Below are 27,435 nucleotides of genomic sequence, written 5' to 3'. Positions count from 1 at the left end.
ACCCTACAGTCAAAAGCTGTACGGAGAGGAAATTCCAACATTCACACAATAATGGTGTAGGGAAGTATGTATGGGCCACTTACAGGCTGCTCAGATTCTCTCCCCCAAAATATGACCACCTGGGCCTAGAGAGTTCTAGGGTGAGATTTTAAAGAGCTTAGCACTGGCCTAACTCTGCCCCACTGAAATCAATGGCAGTTTTTCCCCCATACTGACTTCAATGGGGGCAGAGCCAGTCCAATGCCGAACCATTTTGAAAAATGCCATGCTTAATCGCAATAAGACATGGAAATCCATCCATTATAGATGCTTCCTTAATATATACTTGAATCCCTCTAGCACAGTGGTTCTCTTTTGTACTGGTGACCCCTTTCATATAAAAAGCCACTGAGTGTGACCCCCCCCTTATAAATATATTTAAGAGTGTTTTTTAATTTAACACCATTATAAATGCAGGAGGCAAAGCGGGATTTGGGGTGGAGGCTGACAGTTCGCAATCCCCCACGTAATAACCTCGTGACCCCGAGTGGGCTCAACCCCCAGTCTGAGAACCCATGCTCTAGCAATAACTGAATAGGAAATGGACGACTCTTTCCAGGGGTCAGAATATAAGACAGATGAGGAAACTGAGGGAAGGCCTACCCCTGAAGCAGTGCAACGCTGCTGCAGTGTTTTAAAAAGATGACACTACACCAACAGGAGAGCTTCTCCCATCAGCACAGTTAATTCACCTCCACGAGAGGTGGCAACTATGTTGACAGGAGAAGCCCTCCCACTGACACAATGCTGTCTGTACCAAGGATCTGGTCAGTATAACTGTCGCTAACACCCCCGAGTGATGTAGTTACCCAGATATAAGTTTATAGCGTAGATCTAGCCTCAGATCCTGAATTTCTCACGTCCCTGAAGTCTTATCTCCATACATCTTATTTCCAGTCTGAATGTGTCCAACTTCAGCTTCTAGCCATTGGATAGTGTTATACCTGTCTCTGCTAGACTGAAGAGCCCATTATCAAATATTTATTCCCCATGTAGGTACTTAGAGACTAATCAAGTCAACCTTTCATGTTCTCTTTGTTAAAATAACTAGACTGAGCTCCTTGCATCTATCACTACAAGGCATGTTTTCTAATCCTTTAATCAATCTCATGGCTCTTCTCTGAACCCTCCCCAATTTATGAACCTTCTTATTGAACTGTGGACACTAGAACTGGATACCTCTGACTGGGGAGCACATTAACCTGCCCACAGAAAACTGACTGCAGGAATAAACTGGGAGAAGAAAGATCCTTTGTGCTTAGCATTTTGGAAGGCAGCGGTTAAGGACTGCACAATACCCTTCCCAGCTGGATCTAGGAACTTGGGCTCCCAGCCTCTCCTTACTGTGCTTCCAAGTATAGCAGGCCTCATCCCAGCAGGATCCAATGCCATCCCAAGGGGATGGTAGTAGAGGGTTGACCACAGTGGATCTCTCCATTCTCTGGAGAGAAAAAGAGGTGACTAAGCAGGAGGGGCACATGGGGACTTGAATTATATAATCATTACCATGCCTGCTCCCATAAAATACAACCCCTGATACTCCACAGAGAAGCCACACCACCATGAATCATCTAAAAGGCTGAATAAAAACGTCTGATCCCTGCAAGAGGTGGAAAGGAGGATTGTTAGTGATGGTGGGTTCCTACGTAGGGTGAAAAAGATACCAAAAAGACAAGTCTACAACAGGCAGCTACCTGCTTAAGCAAAGGAACAGCAATTTTATTGTATATTATTGGAGCTCCCCTACAAGCAGAACAGATTGAGACTACAGGTATGTCTCATCTTCAAGGTTCTCTTTAGTTATTTTTTGAAAGGAGAGGAATGGGCCTAATAGCTGGGAGCAAGTATTTAAAAAAAAAAAAAAAAAAGGATAAGTTAGCGTACAGAAAACTTGACTTTTCAGTATAGCTCCTGGGAAATATAAAAGCTCCAAGATGTGGAGAAACAAATGCCTAAGAACAGAAGTCTTGCATACAATTTATAGGAACTAAATGATTAAGAAATTTTCACAACTGTATTAATCAGCATCCTAGTAATACTGGATTTTTCCCTTGAAGATACTTACTTTTATACGCAGCGTGTGGTCAATGCCTACTTCACTAGCAGAAAGCCTTAGGTCAACATCCGTAGGATAGGCTAAGCATGTTGCTTCAGTTTCCAACATCACTGGGCTATGTGGATCCTTAAAGTTTACATTTTCAGCTTGTGCAATATTAGGAAGCACATGTTCTTCCTTATCCTGTGCTGGAATTGATTCATATTCATGTTTTTGCCTTAAATTCTCCATTTCATCAGTGTCCAATCCTAAAGCTTGGTTAACAGACCGTGCCAATGATGAATCCAAGTGTCCTGCACTAGCTAGTGTTTCTAAGAGCAACTTAATGAGACCATGTGTGTCTGTAACTGCAGGGTCTGATACATCTTGTTGTCTCAAGTCAGTATCATGTCCACCAAGACCAGTAATTATTGAGAAAACAGACTGTGGAGATTCTGAAGTTCTTCCTCCTTTAGAGGGAAAGGGAGGGGAAAAAAAGCCATTCAATACCAATTCATCTTTCTAAACATCCTCCCAGGCTCTAAAATAAATTTGCATAGTTCACATGCAGAGAAAATTTGGACTAACCTGGGGGGATAAGGGAAGGGAGAGGACAGCAATTTCCTAGGGTTGTAAGTCTACCCCCAGATCTTATCAGCCCTATTTCAGTGAGCTACTTCAATCGCTGTAGAAAGTGCATGTGCGCACAGCAGGCCAAGAGGTGTGCTTTTTTTTTTTTTTTTTTAGAAAAAGGTAAAAATAAGACACTGCAGCACTCTGCAGGAATCAAAGCCTTTTTAGCAGAACTGTGATCTATTATCTTGTGCCGAGCGGTAAAAGGTGAAGAGAAAAGTGCTCTATGCTCATTTTTTGTTTTAGGTGTGTGGGGACAACAATAAAAACAGAACCCATGAATGTAATAATTATTTTCAAGCTTATTTCTAGTTAACATTCTTTCAAGAAATGCAACATTCACCAACACTGGATAAGAGCATTAGTTACGCTTCTGCCAAGATAAATTAAATAGTTAGCAGTGCTGGTGTCAGTTATGTTGAACTCCAGTGTTTTAAACACCATCAAGAGGCATGAAAGCAGTGCTTGCCTCTCCAAGCTACTGTTTCAGTTTGTCTGCACATTCAGGGAGACTACTACACCACACTGGAACCATAAAGGGCTACACACAATTATTTAAAATATTAAATTCCACAGAAAAATATTAGGATACCAAAAATCTGTATAAAGACCCTAAATGCACAGAAAATATATCCTTTTATAAGCAAACCGCTGGTCTTATTTCTAGACCTGCAGAGCAACAGCAGCTTCTGTGGAAGTCAATGGGAGTTGCTTGTGCTCTTGGCTGCTAGAAGGAGGTTATATATATTTATAAAGGTGTCCAATGACAATCATCCCTTTATTTATGAATCTTTCACACTAATCATTTATGAATGAAGGAACTGTGCATAAACAGAACAGCACTAAGCAACAAAGTTATTCCAATGGTCTTAAGCACTGAAGGCCTAAAGCACTTCCATTTCAAGTTTTCAATATAATATTACTATTTAAAAAGTGAGTTCTAGATTAATTATGTTTCTTACCTTCATACTGGCAACTAATTTCTGAAGATTCACTCATTTTTAAGTGCTTCCTCAGATTTTCAGAGTGACTGTGTAGTCTTCGTTTCAGTCCACTTTTGTTTCTAGTGTCTTCTGTATCAGATTCTCCACCTACATTTTTTTTCTTGCACTGAATTAAATTAATTAGCTCTTTGAGTCTATCAGGATCATAGTCCCCAGGATGAGGGGTTTTTTGCTTGGCAGCAGCACCATCACATTTAGAACCAATTCTTTTCCCAGTTTTTGCATTTGCGAAGTCAGTTTCTTCTTCTGGGGCTTCATAATCTGAAATGGGACTGAACTGCTGAACTTTCTGATTTCCCTCCATCAATTCTTTTGCTTTAGAAACAGGCAGTTGATAGGCTTCAGCACCAAAGATGTAATTACGCAAGCAGCTGTCAATATGGGATTTGTTTTTTGGAGCAGGATACAGAAATTTTCTGTCATCCAGCCGTGATTCATAAGGGTATAATACAAACTCCCTATATTTGCTAGACCCACTAATGCTTCGCTTCAAATATTCGTTTATATGCTTTTCCACAACAGTATTGAAGTCTGCAGTAGTGTCTTTACGAGACTGAATTAAAGCGAAGTGTAGTGACTGAATAAACTTCATGAGCTTTGGCATAATCTCATGGTTTTCCTGCAGTACTGATGTAGCTGAACTTTTCTGTGCTGTGAAGGGAACATTTTTTTGTGCTGTGATGGAAGGAAAAAGAGCCCATGATTAAAACAAGTCATCATTAAGAAAGCTGTGACAAAAATATATGGCTTCTAAATTATTACACTTTCAATTTTTCTGGCAATTATACCTATGGTGAGATTATCTAAATCCAGTCTTTAGATTACCTCAGGAAAAATCAAGTTACTTACAAAAAAAAAGCTACAGACATTTATCAAACATGATTAGATCATCCTGTTCACTACAGAAAGACAGCAAAGACTTCCCCCCACCTCCCCTATTTTTCACTCCTGAAAATAAAATAATAATAATAATAAAAAAAAGATGGACAGTCTGATTGACATGATCAGACTAAAGGCCTTCACCACCACTTGTTGCCTTTCTATGTACACTTTTATACTGCTCTCATCACCCTGGCAACGAAGGCGTTCCTCCCTCTTCCAACTATTCAAGCAATGCCCCAATCCTTTGGAAGTTAAAATCCATAAGGTCAGTCAGCTGTTAGTTTTGTGCTTGGTTTGTTCTCAAAGCAAATCTTAGAAATGTTCAAAGAAGCCAGGACACAAATGAAGAGGGGAATAAAAGAAAAAAAAAAGTGACCGGTTTTCACAGTACATGGCACACAGTTTGGATGCTAGCACCTGCTATACCAACTTCTTCCAGCCTGTCTGCCACTGATGAATCACTTCACCAGAGAACTTTTTCCAACGCTCTTGATTTAGTATCTCATACTCTTACAGCTTCCCACACCCATAGCTCCTGTGCTCACAAGTTCCTTTTTAAGAGTAAAAGTTGCCAAACCATCAGTTAAGACTAGTCCTAATTAAGATTTCTAAATTAGAAACAAAGTGGAGACTTCACCCATCAGGTCAAACTCTTTGACAAGTCAAAGACGACAAAAAACTAAGGCATGAGAGTAGAGATGGGCACAAAATCTAAACCCTGGATTCAAACATTCCCTAGCTCTGTTTGAAATCCAGCCCTTTCTTAGTCCATTATCATGGAATTGATGAAGTCAACCATCACAGGGTGAAACTCTTCTTTGTCAGTTTAATTTTCAACCACACCTAACTTCTGTAAAAAGATCTGATCTTCCTTAGGTTTCTGGAAAGAGCCCTGACAGGTAAATTTTTCCTCTCCAGAAAAAGATGAACAATTCCAAGTTATTATTCTGAAAAATTGTCTGCAATTCACTTACTGAAAAATATTCTAATGCTTTTTGGAGCTAATCCATCTCTAATATAGCTTTATCTATTGTGTGGTGTGCAGCAATTATTGCTTATTACTTTAATTACAGTAGGCTCACAGTTACAAAAAAGGTAGAAGGGAGGTCAATATCTACCTGTTGTGCCTCAACATTTATTGTATTTATACTCTGTCTTAATCATACACATGCACAGTGCCTAGCCCAATGGAGCTTTGGTCCCCAGCTGGTAATGGGATAGTACAAAAATAAGTATTAATAGGTGATGGGTCCAGGGGAGGGAGGGAGGGAGGGAGGGAAAGTCAGAGAGCCTGAAAGTTTCAACATGGATAAAATTTTCCCCCTTAAACAGTAATAAATCACTAGGACCAGATGGTATTTACTCAAGAGTTCTGAAGGAACTCAGACATGAAATTGCAGAACTACTAGCTGTGGTATGTAATTTATCACTTAAAGTCAGCTGTACCAGATGACTGGAGGATAGCTAATTTGACACCATTTAAAAAAAAAAAAAGCCTCCAGCAGTGATACTGGCATTATAGGCTGGTAAGCGTAACTTCAGTACTAGGCAAACTGGTTGAAACTATAATAAAGAACAGAATTATCAGACACATAGATGAACAGAGTTTATTGGGGAAGAGTCAACACTGCTTTTGTGAAGGGAAAATAGCTGTTTCACCAATTTATTAGAATTCTTTGAGGGGGGGTCAAACAAACATGTGGACAGGAGTAATCCAGTGGATATAGTACACTTAAAATTTCAAATACACTTTGAGAATGTCCCTCACCAAATTGAACAGTCATGGGATAAGAGGAAGATCCTCTCATGGATCAGTAACTGGTTAAAAGACAGGAAACAAAAGATAGGAATAAATGGTCCATTTTCAGAATGGAGAGAGGTAAACAGCAGGGTCCCCCAAAGATCTGTACGGGGGACCTGTACTGTTCAACATAATCATAAACAGCGAGGTGGCGAAGTTTGCCAAGGATAAAAAATTTCCTCAAGATATGCAAGTTCAAAGCAGACTGCTAAAAGTTACAATGGGAACTCACTAAACTGGGTGGCTCACCAACAAAATGACAGATGAAATTCAATGTTGATAAATGCAAATCAGAAAACAATCCCAGCTACACATTCAAAATGATGGGGTCTAAATTAGCTTTACGACTCAAGAAAGATCTTGGAGTAACCGTGGATAGTTCTCTGAAAACATCTGCTCAACGTGTAAGCAGCAGTCAAAAGAGCTAACAGAATGTTGGGAACCATTAGGAAAGGGATAGATATTTACTGTCTTATAATGCCACTATAGAAATCCATGGTACATCCACACCTGGACAACTGCATGCAGTTCTGGCCACCCCCATCTCAAAAAAAGATATATCAGAAATGGAAAAAGGTATAGAGAATGGCAACAAAAAATGATTAAGGATATAGAACTGCTTCCATACAAGGGGTTTGGGGGGGGGGGGCGGGGTAGAGTTGACTAAGGGGGGATATGATCAAGGCCTATAAAAATCATGAATGGTGTGGAGCAAGTGTTATTTACCCATTCATAATAATACAAGAACTAGGGGTCACCCAATGAAATTAACAGTCAACAGGTTTAAAAAAAAAAAAAAAAAACACCACACACCACACAAACAAAAAGGAAGTACTTCTTCACACAATATATAGGTTGACTGTGGAACTCGCTGCAAAGGGATGTTGTGAAGGCCAAAACTATAACTGGGTTCAAAAAATAACTATACAAGTTCACAGAGGACAGGTTCTTCAATGGCTATTTACCATAATGGTCAGGGATGCAACCCCATGACATGGGTGTCCCTGAGCCTCTTCACTGCCAGATGCAAGACTGAATGATAGGGGATGGATCACTTGGCAATTGTCCTTTTCTGTTCATTCCCTTTGAAGCATCTGGCATTGGCCAGAAGACAGGATACTGAGCTAGATGGACCACTGGTCTGACCCAGTATGGCCATTTTTATGTTGGGTTATGAAATACCACTTTTTATTAAAGGATCCATTTCTATTAGTTATTTTGACCCACATGTATGTTTTTGGAGGCAATATAAAATCAATTTGAATAACAATGAAAAATATTATATGGTAGTGGAGAACTAACTAGATCCCTTAGTGCAGCAGGCTGATAGCGTTCTCCTGTGAACCCACTGTGTTTAGCTGTGGTATTTTCTTAGCTGAAAGATACAAGCAAGTCATTCATCTCCCTGATATTTACATAGGCTACTCTAGAATGTGAAGGGATCTAAGATGTAGGGTGAGGTAGGAATCCTGGTCTGAGATGAACCATGTTATTGGATTATTAATTCCTTTGTTAAAGTGAAGTAAAATCAAGGGAAAGGCTGGATTTTGACTACATTAATGTGTGGACTGTTTCAAATCAAGTTGCGAAGTACATGCTCAGTAAGTAATACTAGAAGCAGAAAAGTTTCAACTCTGAATGGTGGATTCAAGTTACATTCCAGATGTATCCATTAAAGTTCTATTAAGTTCAGTTCCTTTTAGTGGTATTAGTGATAACTGATTATCCTAGGCTTATCTCACTGCACATTTTGTTTGCTCAGTTATTGAATTGAGAACATGATTTGTGTCCTAGTGCATAACTTCAAGAAACCAAATTAACGGAATTACATAAAGGACAAAATATAGCTGTAGGGTATTCTGTGTCAAAACTAATTGATGATTTAAGTGTGTAGCTGTAATGATACATCACAATAAAAGGTACTCTTCAAGGACAGATGGATAGCTAGTTCTACTGGAACTTAGTGGAAATAAATATTGCTCCCTTTCATAGAAGTAAAACAGAAAAAACTGAACTATTGTACTAAGTAACAAAAGAGTAAAATGGCTTTTTTAATAGTGCTAGCCCTGCAATCACTGATATCTAAAATCGATCTATGATCTTTCATGCTCATGCATTATGAACAGCAACCCTGACCTAAAACTAAGCTCTGTAGATGAGCACCTCAACTGCATATTAACTATATCTAACCAAAGAAGGCAATCAGAAGTCAATGGACTTACTTGAAGTCACTATACCTCTAGGTTCCTGAAATAGAAACAATGCCTGTAGAATGCGGGACCTTCCAGTTTGGTGCTCTACAAAAAAAAGTAACAATTATGTAATTTATTAAGAGGAAGCCAGTTATATTTCAAAAGACCATTAAGTATTTTAAAAAATTACATACCATACGGGGAAGTCATTTGCCAAGGAGAAAGAAGAAAGAGATATCCTCTGTCCCCAAGTGGTTTAACAAGAACCTGTGTTTTCAAGCAAAAAAGTATATCTAGTATGAAGTATGCACCAAAGATCAGGAGATTCATTCGCTAACAGTAACAAGCTCCAATGTATCACTGGCACTGAAAAACAATCCTCTTATGTCTGATGTGTTGCCAGCAAGGAGAGAGATTCTCTCCATTTTCTTGAAATATTACAGAATTTTTGTTTTTTGTCCCAAAAAGAGTCAAAACATGTTCTACTTACTAATTTCTCTTTCTCTAGTTTTTGAAGTAAGCCTTCCAAGTTACTTCCAGACCTGGTCTTTTCCACAACCTCATAAAGGCTACAGTACATTCCACTCTTACACACTAAATTAGAGGGGACGAAAAAAAAGTCTTAAAAATTCAGGTTTATATACAGATGTTATTTTTAGTTCAAAAAGACAAAGTGTTTACCTTCTTTTGCCCCTAGATAAGTTTCTTTATAGAACAATGCTGGTGCAATTTTCTTCTTTAAGTGATCAATGCTCATAACAGTTTCAACGTTAAGCTTCTCAGGACTGAAATCAAAGAGAAAAGGAAAAATCAACTTCTCTTTAACCCCATGGTCCTAGTCTCATTGATGAAATAAAAACTGAAGGGTATTTGGTTTTGTTTTTAAATACACTCATTTGAAAATTAAATCCTTGAAACAAAAAGGAGTCAGGGAAGTTTTCTACCAATGGAACAGGAATTGCAGAGAAAAGCCTGTTGTGTCATTTAAAAAAAAAATAAAAAAATAAAAAGCATTTGTTTAAACCAAATGCATGTGTCAATTGACAAATATTTTCCAGAGTGCTTAAGTAACTTAGAAACCCAAGTTGGACTTGTGTTCCTAAGTAACTTGAAAATTTTATCTAGTAAATTTAAATTAAATTTAAAAAAAACAAACTGGCCAGAGTTCACCAGTTTCTGATAAAGGAAGTTTTTAAACACCAATATTTTTCAACCTTGTTTTCAAATCAATACTTACAGTTTACAAGGAAGGAAAGGACGCGTTGCAGATTTCAAAGCAGCATGGCATAAAAGCTTCCCTTTATTCAAAAGCTGACCTCTCCATAAGGTGTAATTAGTCTTATCTAAGATGGGGGGGGGGGGGGGGGGGAGGAGGAGGAGAAGAGAAAAACAAAAAAGTAAGGCAGTTGTCTCAAGTGAAGGTACACTAGTAAGAGACTGAAGGGAGAGAGGGTCAAAAGAGAAACTATAGAGGCAGCCTGCCTAAGTTTTGGGAAGTTTTCTACTGCTATTGGCAATGAAAAGAGCACCAGTAGCCAGGGCACAGGCAATTTTTACCACCACATTGTCTTACTTGCTCAGACTAGATCTAGACAATATGATGGGAAAAGTTAGCTTTGTCCTGTCTACACAGTGCTTCCACTAGCAGAGATGCAAGCAAACAACTAACCAAACCAAACATCAGTGTTGACACGACTGAAGAGAAAAAGGCAAAGACACGAGAGCATGAAGTCTCTGCACAGGAGTAGCAGAGAAATAAAAAGTTGTCACTCGGGCAGAATAGCGAGGAGAAATCCCTGGATATTGTTCCAGTTGTTCCCTAGTGAAAGAGAAGATACAGCCTTCTACAATGCCCAGAAAATACATAACTGCTGGAGTTTAGGGGGGCATTATCCTTTTTTGCCTAGGAATGATGGCATTTAGCCACATAGACCTGACTCCAATCAACAGTTAAACTCTGACTTTGTTAAAGCTGTCTATTGCATTGAGGATAGAGGGATGGGAGTGCCAAGGGATACAGACAGTACCTCACAAACCTACTAGATCTTCTCCACCCTTCTCCATTTTCACTCCTAGATTTTTTTGCTGAACTGGATAGCAGAGAAACTACTAGGTACAGTGACACATACATCTTCATGGTTACGCATCAGAGTGGACTCCCCATTGAAATAAATGGGGACTGTTCAGACTTTAAAGCGGTTTCCTGTTCTCTACAAACTCCAGAAAGCGGCACTGCTCCAGATCACAGACCCAAAAGTTTCTTTCTAAAACCATAAAGGGCTACATTTTTTAAAAATTAAAACTGAAATTCTGCTGTAATTGAGGTGCCACTGGATAGTCACTGCAGTATTAGAATATTGTAGCTTTTTGTCTACTTACATATATTTTAAGGATACTGTAAAACAAATATGCTTTGTCAAGTGACAGAAAAATCAGTTGCTAGTTATGGAAGTCAGGAGGCTGTATTTCATTAGTATGACAGAAAAGAACTTTTTGTGTCAATTGTCAAAGAACTTTAGCTAATAAGAGCAGGAAAATTGCCTCAGACAACACAATCCCATCACAGGTATGGTTAGTGATCTTTTTCAGTTTTTATACAATTGTGCAAAAAATGCAGGAAGGCAGCATGTTTTCTTGTATTACTATTTTGAGCCTCAAGTGTAATATGAAATAGGAAAAACTACCCCTTGGGTTCCAACTGCTTCCCAAACCACTTTAACTGGCCACACCATAATGTCATCAACACTGATCAGTTTGTATTTTACCCTTAGAGATCAATTACACCAAAGGTAATATCTACTCTTTATTCTCTTTAACTACAATGACCCGAAACAGGTTATCCAAATAGAGCACAGGTAAAGCTAATAGAGCAAGTGACAAAAAGTATGCCATGCATTTATTATAAAGCCAAGCATTATAGTACAACTGATCCTTACCTGTGCTCCTGTCTGTATTAAAGCTGTTTGACCTAACATAAAACAAGACAAAGTTAAACAGAAGCTTCTCTCAATATACAATTAACCCTGCCGCACCCCCACCAAAAACAAAACAAAAAAAACCACCATTCAGATTTAGGATGTTTTATTAGTTGGCAAGTCTCTCAGGACAGCAACACTGCAATCATGTATCCTCTGATCCTAGGTTATCAGAGCTCCTGGGGCAGCACCCACATCCATGGGGGGGGGGAGGAGGGGGGGGGGGGGGTGAACAAGCAAGGGTTTTGCCTACACACACACAGTGTTTGTACTGCTTTATCCATATCAGTTTTTATGCCAATATTGTTAAAACAGTACAAACAACCCCCCACCGTGTATGCCGTTATACCAGTATAGCTTCAGTGTGTAACTTATAGAAATAAGCTATCCCAATTAAGCACCTTTTATAACTGCATCCACACTAGTACTGTTTTAACCATATCTGTCAGAGGAGCTTCACAGATACAGTTAAAAGCAATACAGAAGTTACAGTTAGACTAGTCAGAAGAGAATATTTTAGTAGCCACCATATTTCAGGAGCAGTAGAGAAGCTGGATGCTCTCTTACAACAATTCTAACCCTAAAGAAAGGCTACTGTACTTCTGATAGAGGTTTGGAGGAGCATACAACCAAGTGAGAAAGTGGATATTCCATGACAGAATGGGATTAGATCAGGGTGGGCAAACTTTTTAGCCTGAGGGCAGCATCGGGTTTCTGAAATTGTATGGAGAGCTGGTTAGGGGAAGCTGTACCTCCCCAAACAGCCAGGCATGGCCTAGCCCCCGCCCCCATCCAACCTCCCTGCTTCTCACCCCTTGACAGCCCCCCCCCCCCCCCCCCCCAAGGACTCCTGCCCCATCCAACCCCCCCGGGACCCCTGCCCCATCCAATCCCCGGATTCCCCACCCGACTGCCCCCCTGAAGCACCCCTTCTCCCTGACCACCCCCAGACCTCTCACCCCTAACTGTCCCCCACCACCCCATTCAAACCCCCTCTCCTTCCTGACAGCCCCCCGGGGACCCCTGCCCCATCCACCCCCACTGCTCCCTGTCCCGACTGCCCCGTCCAACCCCTCCTTCCTTCCTGACTGCCCCCCCCCCCCCCGTGACCCCTGCACCCATTCAACCCCCGTTCCCCCCTGACCCCTATCCAACCCCCCCCCCCCCCCGACCCCTATCCACACCCCTGCCCTCTATCCAAACACCCCCCCCCCCCCCCCCCCCGGCTCCCTTACCACGCTGTCTGGAGCACTGGTGGCTGGCAGCACAGAGTACCGGGTCAGGCCGGGCTCTGCACCCCCGCCACTCAGAGCATTGCACCGCTGCAGGGAAGGGGGGACAGCCTCCCAGGCCAGGAGCTCAGGGGCTGGGCAGGATGGTCCTGTGGGCCAGATGTGGCCCACGGGCTGTAGTTTGCCCACCTCTGGATTAGACAAACCCTTTCTCCATACCAGGTTGGGAGAGAGGGAGTTCTAGTTTGACTAATGCTCTATGACAACTATTTTAATCACCCAACAGCAATCTTCCATAACGAAAAAAAAATGCACCCCATTTCATCTCACTGGATAAGTTACTATAAAACAGATTTTATAGGTGGAAAAATGAAATTAAAGCTGGGATTTTTAGAAGCATCTGAAAACCACGTCCTATGCAAATCTTTTAAGTTGCAGGCAGCAATTTCAAACTTTGGCAGATCAAATACAGAAATGCCTTTGCTGGGAATAAGTCAATCTTTCTGCCTCCTGTCTTCACAGAATTACCAAATTCTTAAGTAATTTGCACAAATATACATACAGTACTTTAAAAAGGGACACCACTACTTCTGTTACAAAAGCCACAAAAAAGTTACTATAATTGAAAGGGATCCATTTTTCAATTTACTTTGTACACATTTTGTCTATAGTCTGTTTCCTCTGTATAATAGGAGGTTTTCCCCGTTTGTGTGGCTCATTCAGACAAGATTTTTCATTACAAGAGTGGAACAACATATTGTAAGACCACAAACATTGGTGTGGGACTTGCTGTCAGACAGAATACATGAAACTACTTTTAAATTTATTTTTATACAAAGACTAGATTTCAAATTGATTTTAATATTTTGTAAAATTTAGAAGGAGTTTTTACAGAAATGAAACACCCCTCTGGTTGGGCAGCATGGTTTTGAGGAGGGGAAGAAAAGCAACAGAATTATGTTCTGCACAGGTCACCGTGCTGCACAAACCAAAACTCACCACCTCTCATAGCGGGCTTGAAGGCTCTGAACAGTGAGCCCTCAATTTCCCCAGTTTTAAATATGCAAGCAGCACCACTGTTTGGGGATAGTAATGCTAAACTGAGTATGTTAGGGATTACAAGTGTCATGTTCAACACCGACATTTTTTATAAACATGCATCCTACCTTACCTTGATGGGGGCAAAAACTTTGGTACTTGTATCATTTCATCCTTATAAGCAAATGAAACAACAGCATATGGACACACATGTCTTGGTCTTCGTCTTATTTCATCAAAGCCATATTCATAAAAGTAGTACTAATAAAAGAAGCAAAAGCACAAATGTTAACTAAATTAGAAATCTGTTCAACTTGTATTTTGCAAGTTTACCAATAGCTGATAGTTTCCAGTTTTTAGAAAGTGTGCCACTAGTTTCACAGCCATCCCTCAGAAGTCCTGTATCTTTATTATTAGCCAAAACACTTTTAAATAATCCAGAAATGAATGCTTTTAAAGTATTAAATTATGCCAAAAATGAACAGCACAGTACATTAGATTTTAAAAAGCATAAGCTAATTTTACTAACTGGAAGAAATATTTTCTATGAAGCCTAGAGTCTACAGTACAGACAAAAATGCAAATTCACACACATTTTTCAATCAAAGTTATATTATACATTAAAAACACCTACATTAAACAGAATATTAAGGTTTCAAAGTCAAGCACTCAAACGTTTCCTATGCAACCTTAATTCAGCCGCCATATGCATATCTATTATATCACTCTTCAATTACATCATTATATACTATTTTTCCTACAGGCACAAAGCTTTATTCAGTGCACAGAATGGACCTGCTGTAGGGATCAACCAAGATTGTGTACTACAGGAGACTTATCTGCAGGAATCCAGCTTCCTTTGTTGCAGAAATTTGAAGGTGTGTACTGAATGAGGCAAGGCACTACAAGAAGAGAAAGTATTGTGTTTAAGGGAGTTGACTACTGGCCAGAGAATTGGATTCTATCCCTTCCTCTGTCAGAGTTCCTACATAAGACTACACAAGTCACTTACAGGAAAGGTTACTCATCCTGTGCAATAACTGTAGTTCAAGATGTGTGTCCCCTCCCCCCTGCCCCCATGGGCTCAAATGCCCATGTGCCTTCAACTGGTGATTTCATTAGCAGTGCTTGTTTAATCTATGCATCTGTCCTACGCATCCTTGTGCCCCACACCTAGACTATATAGGGCTGTATGAGTGAACCACCCCTTAGCTCCTGCTCTGCTGCAAAGTCCCACAAGAAAACTCCAAAGCATAGAGGGGAGGAGGACAGGTAATGGAGCACCTATGGGGGGGGGGGGGAGGGGGGACATATATTGAAGAATTACAGTCACTGCACAGGGTAAAAAGTTTCCTTCTCTGAAAAGCGTCCTAAGGGTGCTCCAATTCAGGTAACTTTGAGCAGTATCCCCAGGAGGAGAGTGCTTCGGATAAGAATCTAGTACAGAAGACAGAACTACACTGCCACATCAGTTCTAGAGGCATGGACCAAGAGGCACAGTGTTTGGAGAAAGCATGTATTGAAGACTACATACCAGTCCTACAGAGTTCAAGTACCGGAACATCTTTAAGGAAGGCCATAGATGTTGATTGAGACCTAGTGGGAGTAGGCTAGAACCTTAACAGGAGCCTGGACATTAGCAACCTCATAGCACACAATAATAGATCCCCAAATCCACCTTGACAGTCTCTGGGTGGAAACAGTGGAACCTTTAGATCTGTTGGCAATGGAGACAAATAGTCGAGAAGACTTCTGAAACAGTTTGGTCCTATTGAGATAAAAAGCCAGTGCTCTTCTGGACACTGGAAGTATGGAGAAAAGCTTCCTGACCAGAGAGTTGGGGGGGTGGGGTGGGGTGGGGTAGAGGGTGTAAAATGTATGGTTTGGTTCAGATGAAACTCCGATAATACCTCAGGAAGGAATTTGGTCTGTACAAGTTCAGAAACTCCTTGAAAATACTGTTAAGGGAGGATGCACTATGAAGGCCTCAAATTTCCCCAATTCTTCAAGCCAATATAATGGCTATTAAAAAGGCTGTCTTTATGGATAGGTATAACAACGAGCAGGTCACTATAGGTTCAAAAGAAGGTCATGGGAGACCGGAGAACTAGATTAAGATCTTAGAACGGAGCAGGGTCTTTTACTTGAGGAAAGAGGTTCCCCAGTCCTTCAATAAACCTTACAGTTGTGGGGAAGAGACTACTAAGAACTCTTACACTGGAGAATGGAAGGTTGATACTGCAGTCAGATGAACCTTAACTGAGCTACCTGATAAATCTGTTTTCTTCCATTGTAGCAGGTAATTCAGGATAAATGCAAGTAAGGAAAATTCAAGTGCAATTTGCTGATAGTCACACCAACAGCTAAAATCTTTTCAGTTCTGAAGGCAAGAATCATGCTTAAATTCCTTCCTGCTGTTTAACAACACTTGCTATACCTCTACCAAAAAAGTGGACAAGTCTGCCAGCGAACCATTGAAGAACCAGGCCTTGAGCTAGAGAATCTTTAGGTTGGGATACAATTCGCATCTTAAGATAAGCAAAACATGGAAGATTACTGAACAAGGAGACAATTAAAACAGGTAATGTTTTATACCATGCTTGTCTTGGCCATACAGTTATCCTGATAGTCTATCATTTGTCCTGCCTGATCTTGTTCTTCACCATTAGAATCCGAAGTGTTGAGAAAAATATGTAATTACATGCCCCTTTGTCTAAGGAAGGAGAAAGGCATCTGCCAAAGGCCACCTCCCCCGAACAGAACAGACAACACTTCCTATTTGTGGAAGAGGCAAAGAAAGCCACCTCCAGATAGCTCCACATTCAGAATATAGCGTCTAGGATCAGTGGTCTCGCTCTCTTTCAGAGTCCTGGAAGAGGCCTCTGCTGAGAACACAGGCCGTGATGTTTTGTATTCCAGGAAGTTGCACTGTTGAAATGTGAATATGATGGGCAATACCCCAATTCCATAACTTTATTTCAGTACTCTGCTCCATGGGTTAATATGAAACATGCAAGCCTCATTGTCCATCAAGATTTTGATGACTTCCCTCAGAGGTAGAAGGTGGAGACAGACATTTCTGACTGCCTGTAGTTCCACCAGGTTGATGTGGAGATGGTCTCCTGAGGTGACCATGTCCCCTGGACTGTATGGACACAGATATGCACTCCATCCGAGTAGCAACGCGTCCCATAGTATGGTGGCCATCAATACTGGCCGAAGAAATGTCGGTCCCGACATTATGGTGATTCTGCTACCAGTCTAGGGAATCTTTCACCTGTTATGGAACAGAAATTTGTTTAAATTGAAGCTGGGTCTTATAAGTAGACTATCCTGAGCCACGCTGAAAGCTGCAAAGATGTAACATTGCATGACGAAGGTGCAGGCCGCCATGTGACCCAGAAGCTGCAAACAGAATCCTACTGAGGTTTCAGTGTTCACTTGATTACTCTTAACATTTGATAAAGTTATGAATCTGTGCACAGGAAGACAGGTCCTTTAAGTCAGCAAATCCAAAGATGTTCCTTATGTACTGTATTTTCCACACAGGGGTCAACGCAGACTTTGACATTGAGCTAAAGGCCTAACTGCAGGAATAGCAATAGGGCCCTGCGGGTGGCTGACAGCACTTTCCCATAAGACTGACCCTTGAACAGCCAGCTGTTGAGGTATGGGAATACCACAGCTGCCACTAGACGAAGGTGAGCAGCCACCACCACTAGAACCTTTGTGACAACTCTTGGAGTTGAGACTGAAAAGATTTGCATGGTACCGAAAGTGCTTCTGGCCTATCACAAAATGTAAGTATGTTCTGTGAGCCTGGTGTACCACAATTTGGAAATTTGTGTCTTGTAGGCCAAGGGCTGAAAACCAATCCCCTGAGTCTAAGAATTATCACTGCCAGAGTTACCAGTCTGAATTTTTGGGACTTCAAAAATTTGTTTACGAATCTTAGATCTAAAATATCGGTCTCCATCCTCCATTTCTCTTTAGTAGGAGTAATTAACTCACATAGAAACCATTCCTCATGTAGAGCCAGGACAGACAACTGCTCCTAAGCAAAGGAGGAATTTTATTTCCTTTCTTAGTAGGAGCTCATGAAGGGGTCCCTGAAGAGGAACGGGGGATGTGAAGTGGATGGCACAGACCAACGTAACCATCTCCAAAACCCATTTGTCTGTGGTAATGCAGTCCCATGCATGTTAGAAATGGGAGAACTGGCTTCCAAATGGGGGGAGGCAGGCAGGCAAACTGTTGTAGCTGGCAGGCTAGAGTGAGGAGGCTTCACACCCTCAACCAGCCAATCAAAACTGGTGCTTTGATGATGAAGCTAGTTGTGTACTTGAACCAGGTAAGTTTATGGTTCTCTTCCTTTGGAACCTGAGCTTCTTTCTTGGTGGTTCTGTGGGTCTCTAGAACCTGAAGAAATGTATCTAGTGGGATCTCTAGGCAGTGTGTGATCTACTACTAAGCTCTCTCTCTTGATTGCAGGGGTATAAATTCCCAGCAACTGCAGACTGGCTCTGGAGTCTTTCAGAGTATGGAGGGACTTATGTGTGTTCTCTGAAAACAAATTAAGCCCACCTAGGAGAAAGTTTTTCACCATACTTTTGGCCTCCTTGGGAAACCAGACAGCTGAAGCCACGAAGCCCTGTGCATGACTGCTATCAGAAAGATGGAATGGGTCAGTGTCTGCAGCGTCCAAGGACACTTGGAGAGATGTCTGGGCTGATAACTGTCCTTCGGCAGTGACAGCTTAAAATTACTCTTTGTTCCAGAGGGAGGTTCTCAATAAATGCTTACACTTTGTGTAGTTCATGTGATTGGCCTGGTAATTAGTGATCTGAAGTCAGTGTTGCCAATAAATAAGACTTTCGCTCAAAAAGATCAAGATGCTTCTGGTCCTTGGCATGATGCAGTTTTCCCTGGTCATTTACTGCCTCCACTACCAGCAAATTAGGAGAGGGATGAAAAACAAAAATTCTGAGTCCTTTATCAGACTTTTTGCAAGTTGATGGCACTGTTGCTGGAGTCTGTCAAACTGTCCTCATGGGATCCAGTATCACCTCATTGATCAGAAGGTCAGTGTTGTCAGTTGGAAGATACAAAAGTTATTGGGAGACTCCTTGACCTCTGTGAATGGCATCTGAAAAAATGAGTCTGCCATGCACCTAATGATGTCTTGGAATTGCTTAAAGTCAGCCATAGATGGTGGAGGGGCATTACAGCTTTATCAGCTAAAAATGAGGAGATAGTTGTTTGAGGAGTAGCCTCCTCATCTGCTCTAGCTTCTTGTTCCTCAAATGTCTCCCCTGCTGAGGAAATGCTCTGAGGTAGTAGAGAGATTGTCTCCCCCTCATCCCAGCACCCTAGGCTCAGAGCCCTAGAAACTGCTGACTGTAAGCATCCCAGAAATCCTAACAGGACCATGGGGAAGTGGGGGGGATTAGAGGGTGTCCATACAGGAAAGCAGGGTGGCATCCAGTGTTTCTTCCACCGCTTATCATGTCTTGTCCTAGATTCCTCCCTATTTCTGTGGCCTGCAGAGAAAGGGTTCCTGTGAGGGTGGGTAGGAGACCCTGAACTGAGATTGAAGACGCTGAATAGATGGAATTAAAGTCCTCTTCATCCTCCTCCTTACAGAGGAGTGGAGGAGCCACAAATGAAAATGGTGATGAATCATGTAGGTTATAAATGGGTGGCCAGTCAGAGACTGACCTTGTCTCGGTACCAAGGGATCCACTGTGCCCCTGATTAACAGAGACTGTAGTTTCTCCACTACACAGTTAAGTCCTTTGAATACCTAAATTCTTGCAGTACCAAATAGGACATCAGTAATGATGTGATGGTTTCCCTGGAAGTAGATTGTAGTGAGGGTTTAGAACATTCCGATGGGGTGCCAAGGTATAAGCTTCTATCTATATGGTACTAATGGATCCGTCAAGGAGTCACAGCAGCTCCTCTCAGTGCCAGACTTTAACACCAGGGATCCTGGTACCAGCTTCAATATTGAGGTCTGCTTTAGTGCAAGGGCATCAGAGCCATGTCGACACCTGGTCTTTTCTTGGTGCAGTCTTCTCCACAATGGTCTTTGTCATCACTTGTCTGTTCAATGCGGCACTGACTTATCAAGCAGAACTCTGGAGCTTGTCTCTTAGTGGTCCGAGGAGACCTTTGTAGACTGTTCAAGACCACGCAAATCACAAAGCTGAAGAAGTTCACTCTAGCAGACAGTGACAAGCATATGAAATGTGAGATCCTAACCCCACCCTCCTAAAAAAAGGGGGGGGGGGAATATACACACACACACACTCCTGTGTCCAATTCAGGGGGATTAGTCCATCACAGGATGGATAAGACTTGAAGTCGGCAGATTTGGTGTCTACCACATTATGGAGCCCTGTTCAGGGTGCTTGGGGGAGGGTGGGCTGGTCTCACTAGTAGAGAGTTTGAATCAGTCCTTGGAAGTCAAACTATAGGAAAATGAGAAGTAGCAGAAGACTTTGAAAAGTTTTAGCCTGAGCCAACAAGCAGCAGTGGGGTCAGACACTCACCAAATTCAGTCTCACTGCTATGGGTGGTTAGAGGAAATTGAGGGAGGAGGCGGGCATGCCCTGTACAGGAGTCTGAGGAAACAGGGTACGTACACTGATCCAGGCACTATTTTTAAAAAAACCACTCTGTTCTTATACATGTAAGGTGTATGCTCACCTACAGTGGGATCCACACTGACATATACTCAAAGATAATATTTTGGAAAGAGGGAGAAACTTATTGTGAGCTTAGCGAAGTGATACAGGACCACTTACAATGTTTTCATTACAACAGAATGAAAAACTATGAGGTATATGTAAGGTTTTAGAACAGATGAAAATCTTATTTGTACAGTAAGGTATCAGGTAATCCACATGTGACTCCCTGTCTGAAGTGTTTAAATCTAACACTACTACACCATGCTTTCTTTTCACAGATGCAAATATACAATATATAAATGAAGCTGTTCTCCTACCTGAGTAAGCTCATATGCTCTATAAGCCAACAAGGAATTTACTTTATTAGCATTCTTTGAAACATGGCACTCATGCTTTGGTGTTGGATCTAATGCACTTTTAACGGTTGATTCCATTGTTTTCACACCCATGTGGTCATATATGCTTTTCATTTTTCCCTATAGAGTAAAAAAAGAATTGCAGGGTTAAATTCTTAACTATATCAGTTATTAGAGCAGGTACAAATTAAGAACAGCAGCACTGTAAGAATGAGGTAACTGACAGTTAGTTACAAGTATTTATAAAAGTCATTCTCATTCCATCTTTTTGGAGAAAAAGCAAAAAGTTGAAGGAACAAAAACAAACCAATTAAAACTGCAGGGAAAAAGCTATGTTGTGGTTTACTAAAGTCAATGTATGCTCTTAAATAAAAATGGTTACATATTTTCTTCCTACTACAGAGCCTTGTATACTCAGATTCTTTCCAAAAACAAAAAACAAGTAGCAGAATTCTATAACAAGACACCAAAAGAAAGAAAGCTTCAGTAGTAAGAAACGCAGCCTTTGAAGATAAAAAGCTAAGAGTAGAAGTTACCTTTATTATTTTAAAAATAATCACATCACCACTTGCTCCAGCTTCCAGGGGATTAGCCTGTAATAAATCAGCATATCTGGAGAGATATACACCTGATGAGGAAGGTAAAGTACAAAGTTAAGAAAACAAAGTTTCTGAACATTAAAATGTTACACTTAGGAGATTAATTAGCAAAACAAGAGTTATAGCCATTTCTATAATAAGACAAATACCAGTTTAGGAAAATTGTAGCAATACTGTAGCTACATGGATGGGCAAACAGACTAAATGCTTGATGAGAAGCATAGCAGTGTGTTCAGCCACCTTTCATGCTACTTTCATTCCACCTTTCATTCCACAGTTAGGCTTGGCAGAATTAGATCTTTTTCTTTGAACCAATTTTTATTTTTTACAGCTGTAGGGTTGGGATTAGGGTAGAGCTGACAGTGATGCTGCAGGGGGCTCCCTGTGCTGCCAAGAAGCTCAAAACATCAGGGCACAAGGTGTGCCAGTAGCTGCAGTTATCCTGGCCCAGCAGAGTAGAGGTCCCCAGCCAGGACTGCAAGGATGACGACAAGCCCCAGCTGTGGAGGCGGCCACCATACTGCTAAAATATTTCCTGCCCAGGGATGGCTTCCACACACTCTGGCTGGTAAATGACTGAGCAAGGCCATGACAGTGGAACCGCAGAGAATTCCCTGCATGGCCATGGTGCTGGAACACCTGATCCCTGACAAGCTATAGGGAAGGCTGGGTCCTGGTGGGGCATAGCCCAGACTCCTGGCCAGAGCTGTGTCTGTTAGCCCTCTGCAGCTCCTTCACCCTTTCCCCCAATGTTTGCCTCCTTGCAGAGTTTCAGCTGAGTTGGGGGTATAGTTATGCTGGAAGGCGTTAAATGGATGCCATCAACCAGTTCTTTGATCTACAGACAACTGCAGGAGTGCAGAACTACAACTTCAAGCTAAACAAATCACAGGGGCTTCCCCCAATCTGGTTTTCCAATTGTCCCCAAAAATGACTAGATTTCTGCCTATGGATGCCTAGAACATTACCTGAAATTTTGTAATTGGGTAATTCATTCTTACTTCTGTGAAAGCCATTTTTAAGACAAGCTTAATTTTGTTTCTTAATTCATATATTTGTGAACTGTACTGCTCCTGAATCAAAGGTCATTACCTCAAACCAGCTGGGTGGGATTTTTCCTGAAGTGCTAATTTTGGGAAATTCTATGGCAAGGACAATAGGTTTAAAGTAATACACATTATTCAGATAGTAAAAATCATACTGTCTGATGTAAATATATAGAAAGAAAAGAGACAAAGATATAGTTACCCATGGAAGGGCTGCCAAGAATTGTTATTTTGGAATGGCCCGCCTGTAGCCCTTTTTCACATATATTTTGCACCTGAATTGAACAAATATATCTCATTTTAGATGCATACATATTTCCAAAGTAAAGTTAGTATATGACTGGAACAGGCAACAGTTTAATAAACTCTCCTTTTTAAGACTGCATACTCTAAGTTATATTTCTATGCCAAATACTGAATACAAAATTAGCGTAATCTCAATTATAGTTGTACTTTGTGTTATTATACAACTCTTATGGCAGTAGTTCTCAAATTTTGTACTGGTGACAAAATACACAGCAAGCCTCTGAGTGCGACCCCCCTTAAATATATATTAAAAAGTGTTTTTAATTTGTACCACCATTATAAATGCTGGATGCAAAGCAGGGTTTGGGGTGGAGGCTGACAGCTCACAACCCCCCCATGTAATAATCTCACAACCCCCTGTTTGAGACCCCCTGTCTTAGGGCATAAACTTTAATGCATGCCAAATGTGGATAGTTATGTTTGCTGTAGAGGCAATGTGTTTATTGGTATAGATCTATACAACTTAACCATAGCCATCTAAAAAATTATAGAAAATAAGGTGTGCTTGACCAACAGCCACACACTCCAAAAAGTAGTAATTACAAATTCAAGACTTCTCTCTGTATCATAAAGATAAAGAGAATACAGAATCTTTGCTTCCTCCATTCTACATTCATCATAAGGTAGTAACAGAAGGGCCCCATCTAATATGGTGCCTTTCCTATAGCATCCTGGTTGCAAATATGGCAGATTATGTAGGGCTCTTGCAGACGTACGTGTACACACACACACAGAGTCTGATCACAGAGGACATACATCCAAGAAAGCAGCATGAAGATATCTTATTTTTACTCTCCCTACTTTTACATCCGAAAGAAGGGACTCACTGCAATAGTTTCAACTAGCCAACAAATCACACAATTTTCAGGGGGGTCTCCCTTGTGTTCAAGAGAAAAGCAGTACAAGTTACCCAAGGATCCCCCAAAAGTCTCAAAATCAAGCAGGCAATACCCCTTTTTGAGGTGTTAGAGCATGTATATTTAAAAAAGCCAAAGATTTAAACACACTATAGGTAAAACTTCAAATGCACATTTTTTTTGGTAATAAACATAAGCCTAAGAGGTATGATCCCAAAAGGTAAAGAAAACAAAACATTTGTAACTGGGGCCCTATTAATTCCACAGCATAACAAATCAGTTCTGTGACAAGATTCCTCTCTTCTGTAATTACTATGGCTCCCTTGTGCTGAATTCTGCAGATGCAGAACACATATCAGTAGTTAGTGAATCCTAAAGTCATCAACGAACATTTCTGTTTGAAAGACCATTCCAAAGGAGTAACAAGAAAAAATGAAAAGTTTTTATAAAACTTGTCTCTTCTCACCTGAGGTCGATCAACCATCAGAAACGCATAGGATTCAACAAGCTCTTTTTCTAGGCGACCATCACATTTCAGTTCTCTGCGTTTTTCTGTGAACTATTATCAAACAAAGTCTTAATACGTGCAATGAAGAAACTAGTATTGGCACGATCAAATGCCACCTGGCTTTCAAGAAGCCTAATTTGGCTGAGTTACAGTCTACACTGGCAGATCCAGGTGCAAATAATCAAAAAGCCGATTTGAATGAGGTTAATGTTTCAGCAATTTCCAATAAACAATTTCAGAAGAGTCTGTATCCTTTCAACTAGGGTATGGGAGGGGGAAGCATTCAGCTTAAGTTCTCAGATCATTTTGGACTTACATCTGGAATGCAAGTCTTATGGTTCAGAAGTTGATCATCACTTCTGATTCCCTGATTTCTGTTGCACAAAAACCAAGTCCGAATTTCATACTTTGTTAGTCTTGCCTCACTGCTATCAGTTTGTTTTCTTCAGTTACAAAAATCTGATACAGTTACCAGCAAGCTTGCACTGGACCCATGTGTTATTTTAAAAGAATAAAAAGGAAAAAAAGGTGCCCTTTAACTAGTGCTTTCATTTTCAAGAAAGGAGAAGCACATTAACAAGGCTATATTTCTTCTCCCCATGCTTGAAAACTTTGTAGTATTCAGCCAAATTACGTAGCCACAAAAACACTCAAGAAATCATCAGTTTGTGAATTGGCTGAATACAAGACAATACACAAGCCAGTAAAATGTGACTTTATACACCAGACCCTCGCTAGAATGCACGTCTATATAGCATGAATTTGCATATAATGCTGTCATGGCAATGAATCCCAAATTTAATTACTTTAATTGCAATTCATTTTAATGTGGTCCCCGCGTTAATGCGGTACCGTGCATGGATCCCAAATCCCGTGTTCTAGCGAGGGTCCGATGGCATTATATGCAGAATGCAGTGAGATTTTTTTGGTGTGGCAGCGAGGAGACAAATCAGTTTTTTCTTCAAGAGGGGTCAGCACAGTATTTTTACGACTGCTTGTTAGTTTTAAACCAAGTCACACTGCTTGGATTTGCTAATTCAGCTATTGAACTTGTTTTGCCACTGCTTCTGAGAGAACTATAAATCTAGAAGAGATTATATGATTTAGTGCGAGAGCAATATTTAAAAGTTAAATAGACTATTGCCGCTCATCCTAAAGGCATTAAAGCTGTATTGGAAGATGCCACCATTAATTTACAACCATTAATTATGCACTTCAAAATTGAAAGACAAACAGAAAGCACAACTCTCAAAACAGCGGTACTGGCACTAGCTCCTCCTCACATTTTTCCCCTCACTTCATTTCACTCAATTCAGGATGCAAGAGTTTCATCCACTATAAAACTCTTAGATATTCCTGACATCGATCCAGCAGCATGAAATTTCTAAGCATAGTCAGTAGTAAAATTGCTGGAACAGTAGTAGTCTGGACATTTTGGGCCAGATTCTGCAACTGGATACCAGACCTCTGAGGCAGCACAGTCTTGGTTACTGGCTCGGCTATGACCAAAAGGAGATTTAAATGTTGCAGGCTGTTTTCTGCACTGCAATCTTCTGATGTCTCTTTTGGAAAGACTTAAAATAAAAATTTCCATTAACACACTAGGCTTAAATCTAGACTGGGGGGGGGATCATAGTAGCTCTCCTATCAGTAACTTCCTATATAATGTTACTATTCAATTTTGTGTTTACCTTGGTTCAAATGATATTCACAGCAACCAGTCTGTTTTATTCAGAAGAAAAAACGAGGCCAGGCAAGTCAGTCAAGTGGAGAAACCTAAAGGCCTCCGTAATAGAAATGGTAGGGTACACAGCAAGTGTGACACTCCACCCATTTCCCTCATCTTGGAGGCAGCAAGATAAAATCAGCAAGCTCCCCCACCTTTTTCTTCTTTTTTTGGCAGGGAACAAAGAGGGCACCAGTAACCCTCTCCTGAAAGATCTCTGCTGTTTTCACCATCTATTGCAAATCTGGTTAGCTCTGCTAGTAATGGGAACTTCCAAGAGGAAGGACTAATAATATGGTTTGTAAACAGTATTTCTTTATATTTCACATTGTGTATTAGTAAGAATCATGTTATGTTTTGAAATATCCCTAATTTAGTTATCTTGAATTTAAAAGTTTATTCGATTATTTCTGTAGTGCTATCCATTTAAGAATAGCAAACTCATTCAAATACAGGCAGCCACATACAGTGTCCTCAAGAACCCAGCATGCAGCAACACTACAAGGATCCAACACTTAAGTATATGAAACCATTTGGCTTCAAGTAAATGGAGTCGGGCAAAACCACTGAAGTTTATAGCTTACACACTGTTTCATAAAGGGCAAACTCTGGGTACTCACCTCCTTTTCCAACAGCTCGCTATGGATTAAGCTGGCTCTTTTGTAATTGAAATTGGTCACCGAACCTGACTCCAAATAAGATGAATGCAAAATTTTCACAACATCTTCAAATTCTCGAGAGCCCATAGCTACTGGCTGAAAGAGTGCTATTCAGAGAGAAGAAAGTTAGTATTAATACACATTTGACAGCTTCCCAATACATTTTCGTTTCACTAACAGTTTTATAAAATCAAGATAAAAATCCTATTTAGTTTAATGGCTTGATTCATTTTAGATATTTTGTATTAAAAACTGTCTCACAAAAGGTAGAATTTAGGCTTGTCAGTATCACAGCCAGGCATGTCATTATTTCTCCATCCCATACCAGCATTTAATTTTGAGCAAGTTGTCACCTTAGTTTACAAAAGCTTTCCAAGGAAAGTATACTAATGTAATTTCAACATACTCCCAAGAAAGTAGCAGACATACACTGCAAAAAGCTGCAACGTACAGTTAGACAGAACAATGTGTTATTGTAAGAATGCAGGAGTTTCAGGTTGTAGCCGGTTTTCTCCACACACAAAAAACCCCCCCGCACACACAGATGTTACAGTGTCTGGTCAATATGTAGGCTACTTACCTTAACACTAAATGGCTATTATAGAGGGCACAATATAGATTCAGCTATGGTTGCTCACACTCTAGTTTAAGAAATCCCCCAAGACAACATGGGTCTGCTGTATAACATAATTATGCATTCACAGAGATGGCCAATTCAAAATTTACTTTTTTTGCTAAACTATTGCCTAAATCTGCATAGCAGTCTCCTTGGTTTGGTTTTATCTTTCAGCCCTCATCTCCATCCCCACCTACCATTTTAGCTACACAGCATGAGGGTCAAATGACCAGCTGGGG

General features: G+C 40.7%; 2 protein-coding genes across 27 annotated transcripts in view; one reads left to right on the top strand and one right to left on the bottom strand.

The window, feature by feature from the left end:
• Positions 1-18,644, top strand: part of CCDC66 (coiled-coil domain containing 66) — an 88,915-nt gene extending 70,271 nt beyond the window's left edge. For 7 of the 14 annotated variants that reach the window (XR_006292093.1, XR_006292089.1, XR_006292094.1 and 4 more), the window contains 2 exons: positions 14,595-17,631; positions 18,323-18,644. The gene's annotated coding sequence lies outside the window, so the exon portion shown is untranslated. Of the gene's footprint in view, positions 1-14,594 lie in introns of all 14 variants that reach the window. The other 7 variants (XR_006292086.1, XR_006292087.1, XR_006292084.1 and 4 more) reach the window with 5 other exon arrangements.
• Positions 1-27,435, bottom strand: part of TASOR (transcription activation suppressor) — a 63,696-nt gene that overhangs the window by 19,257 nt on the left and 17,004 nt on the right. For all 13 annotated transcript variants that reach the window (XR_003565948.3, XM_027830392.3, XM_027830391.3 and 10 more), the window contains exons 2-15: positions 26,542-26,687; positions 24,154-24,246; positions 22,727-22,799; positions 21,416-21,507; positions 20,841-20,999; positions 13,965-14,092; positions 11,523-11,554; positions 9,824-9,929; positions 9,268-9,371; positions 9,077-9,180; positions 8,781-8,853; positions 8,617-8,691; positions 3,670-4,386; positions 2,105-2,544 (exon numbers count right to left, since the gene is read on the bottom strand). Coding sequence is in view for 12 of the 13 variants with exons in the window: in XM_027830392.3 (XP_027686193.1) it covers positions 2,105-2,544; positions 3,670-4,386; positions 8,617-8,691; positions 8,781-8,853; positions 9,077-9,180; positions 9,268-9,371; positions 9,824-9,929; positions 11,523-11,554; positions 13,965-14,092; positions 20,841-20,999; positions 21,416-21,507; positions 22,727-22,799; positions 24,154-24,246; positions 26,542-26,687 (2,342 nt within the window). In the remaining variant the exon portion in view is untranslated. The remainder of the gene's footprint in view (positions 1-2,104; positions 2,545-3,669; positions 4,387-8,616; positions 8,692-8,780; positions 8,854-9,076; positions 9,181-9,267; positions 9,372-9,823; positions 9,930-11,522; positions 11,555-13,964; positions 14,093-20,840; positions 21,000-21,415; positions 21,508-22,726; positions 22,800-24,153; positions 24,247-26,541; positions 26,688-27,435) is intronic.

Source organism: Chelonia mydas, chromosome 7 (assembly GCF_015237465.2).
Source record: "Chelonia mydas isolate rCheMyd1 chromosome 7, rCheMyd1.pri.v2, whole genome shotgun sequence".
In the NCBI taxonomy this organism is placed as follows: Eukaryota; Metazoa; Chordata; order Testudines; family Cheloniidae; genus Chelonia; species Chelonia mydas.
Note: the sequence above shows the minus strand (reverse complement) of the source record. Positions and strands in the feature narration are given on the sequence as shown.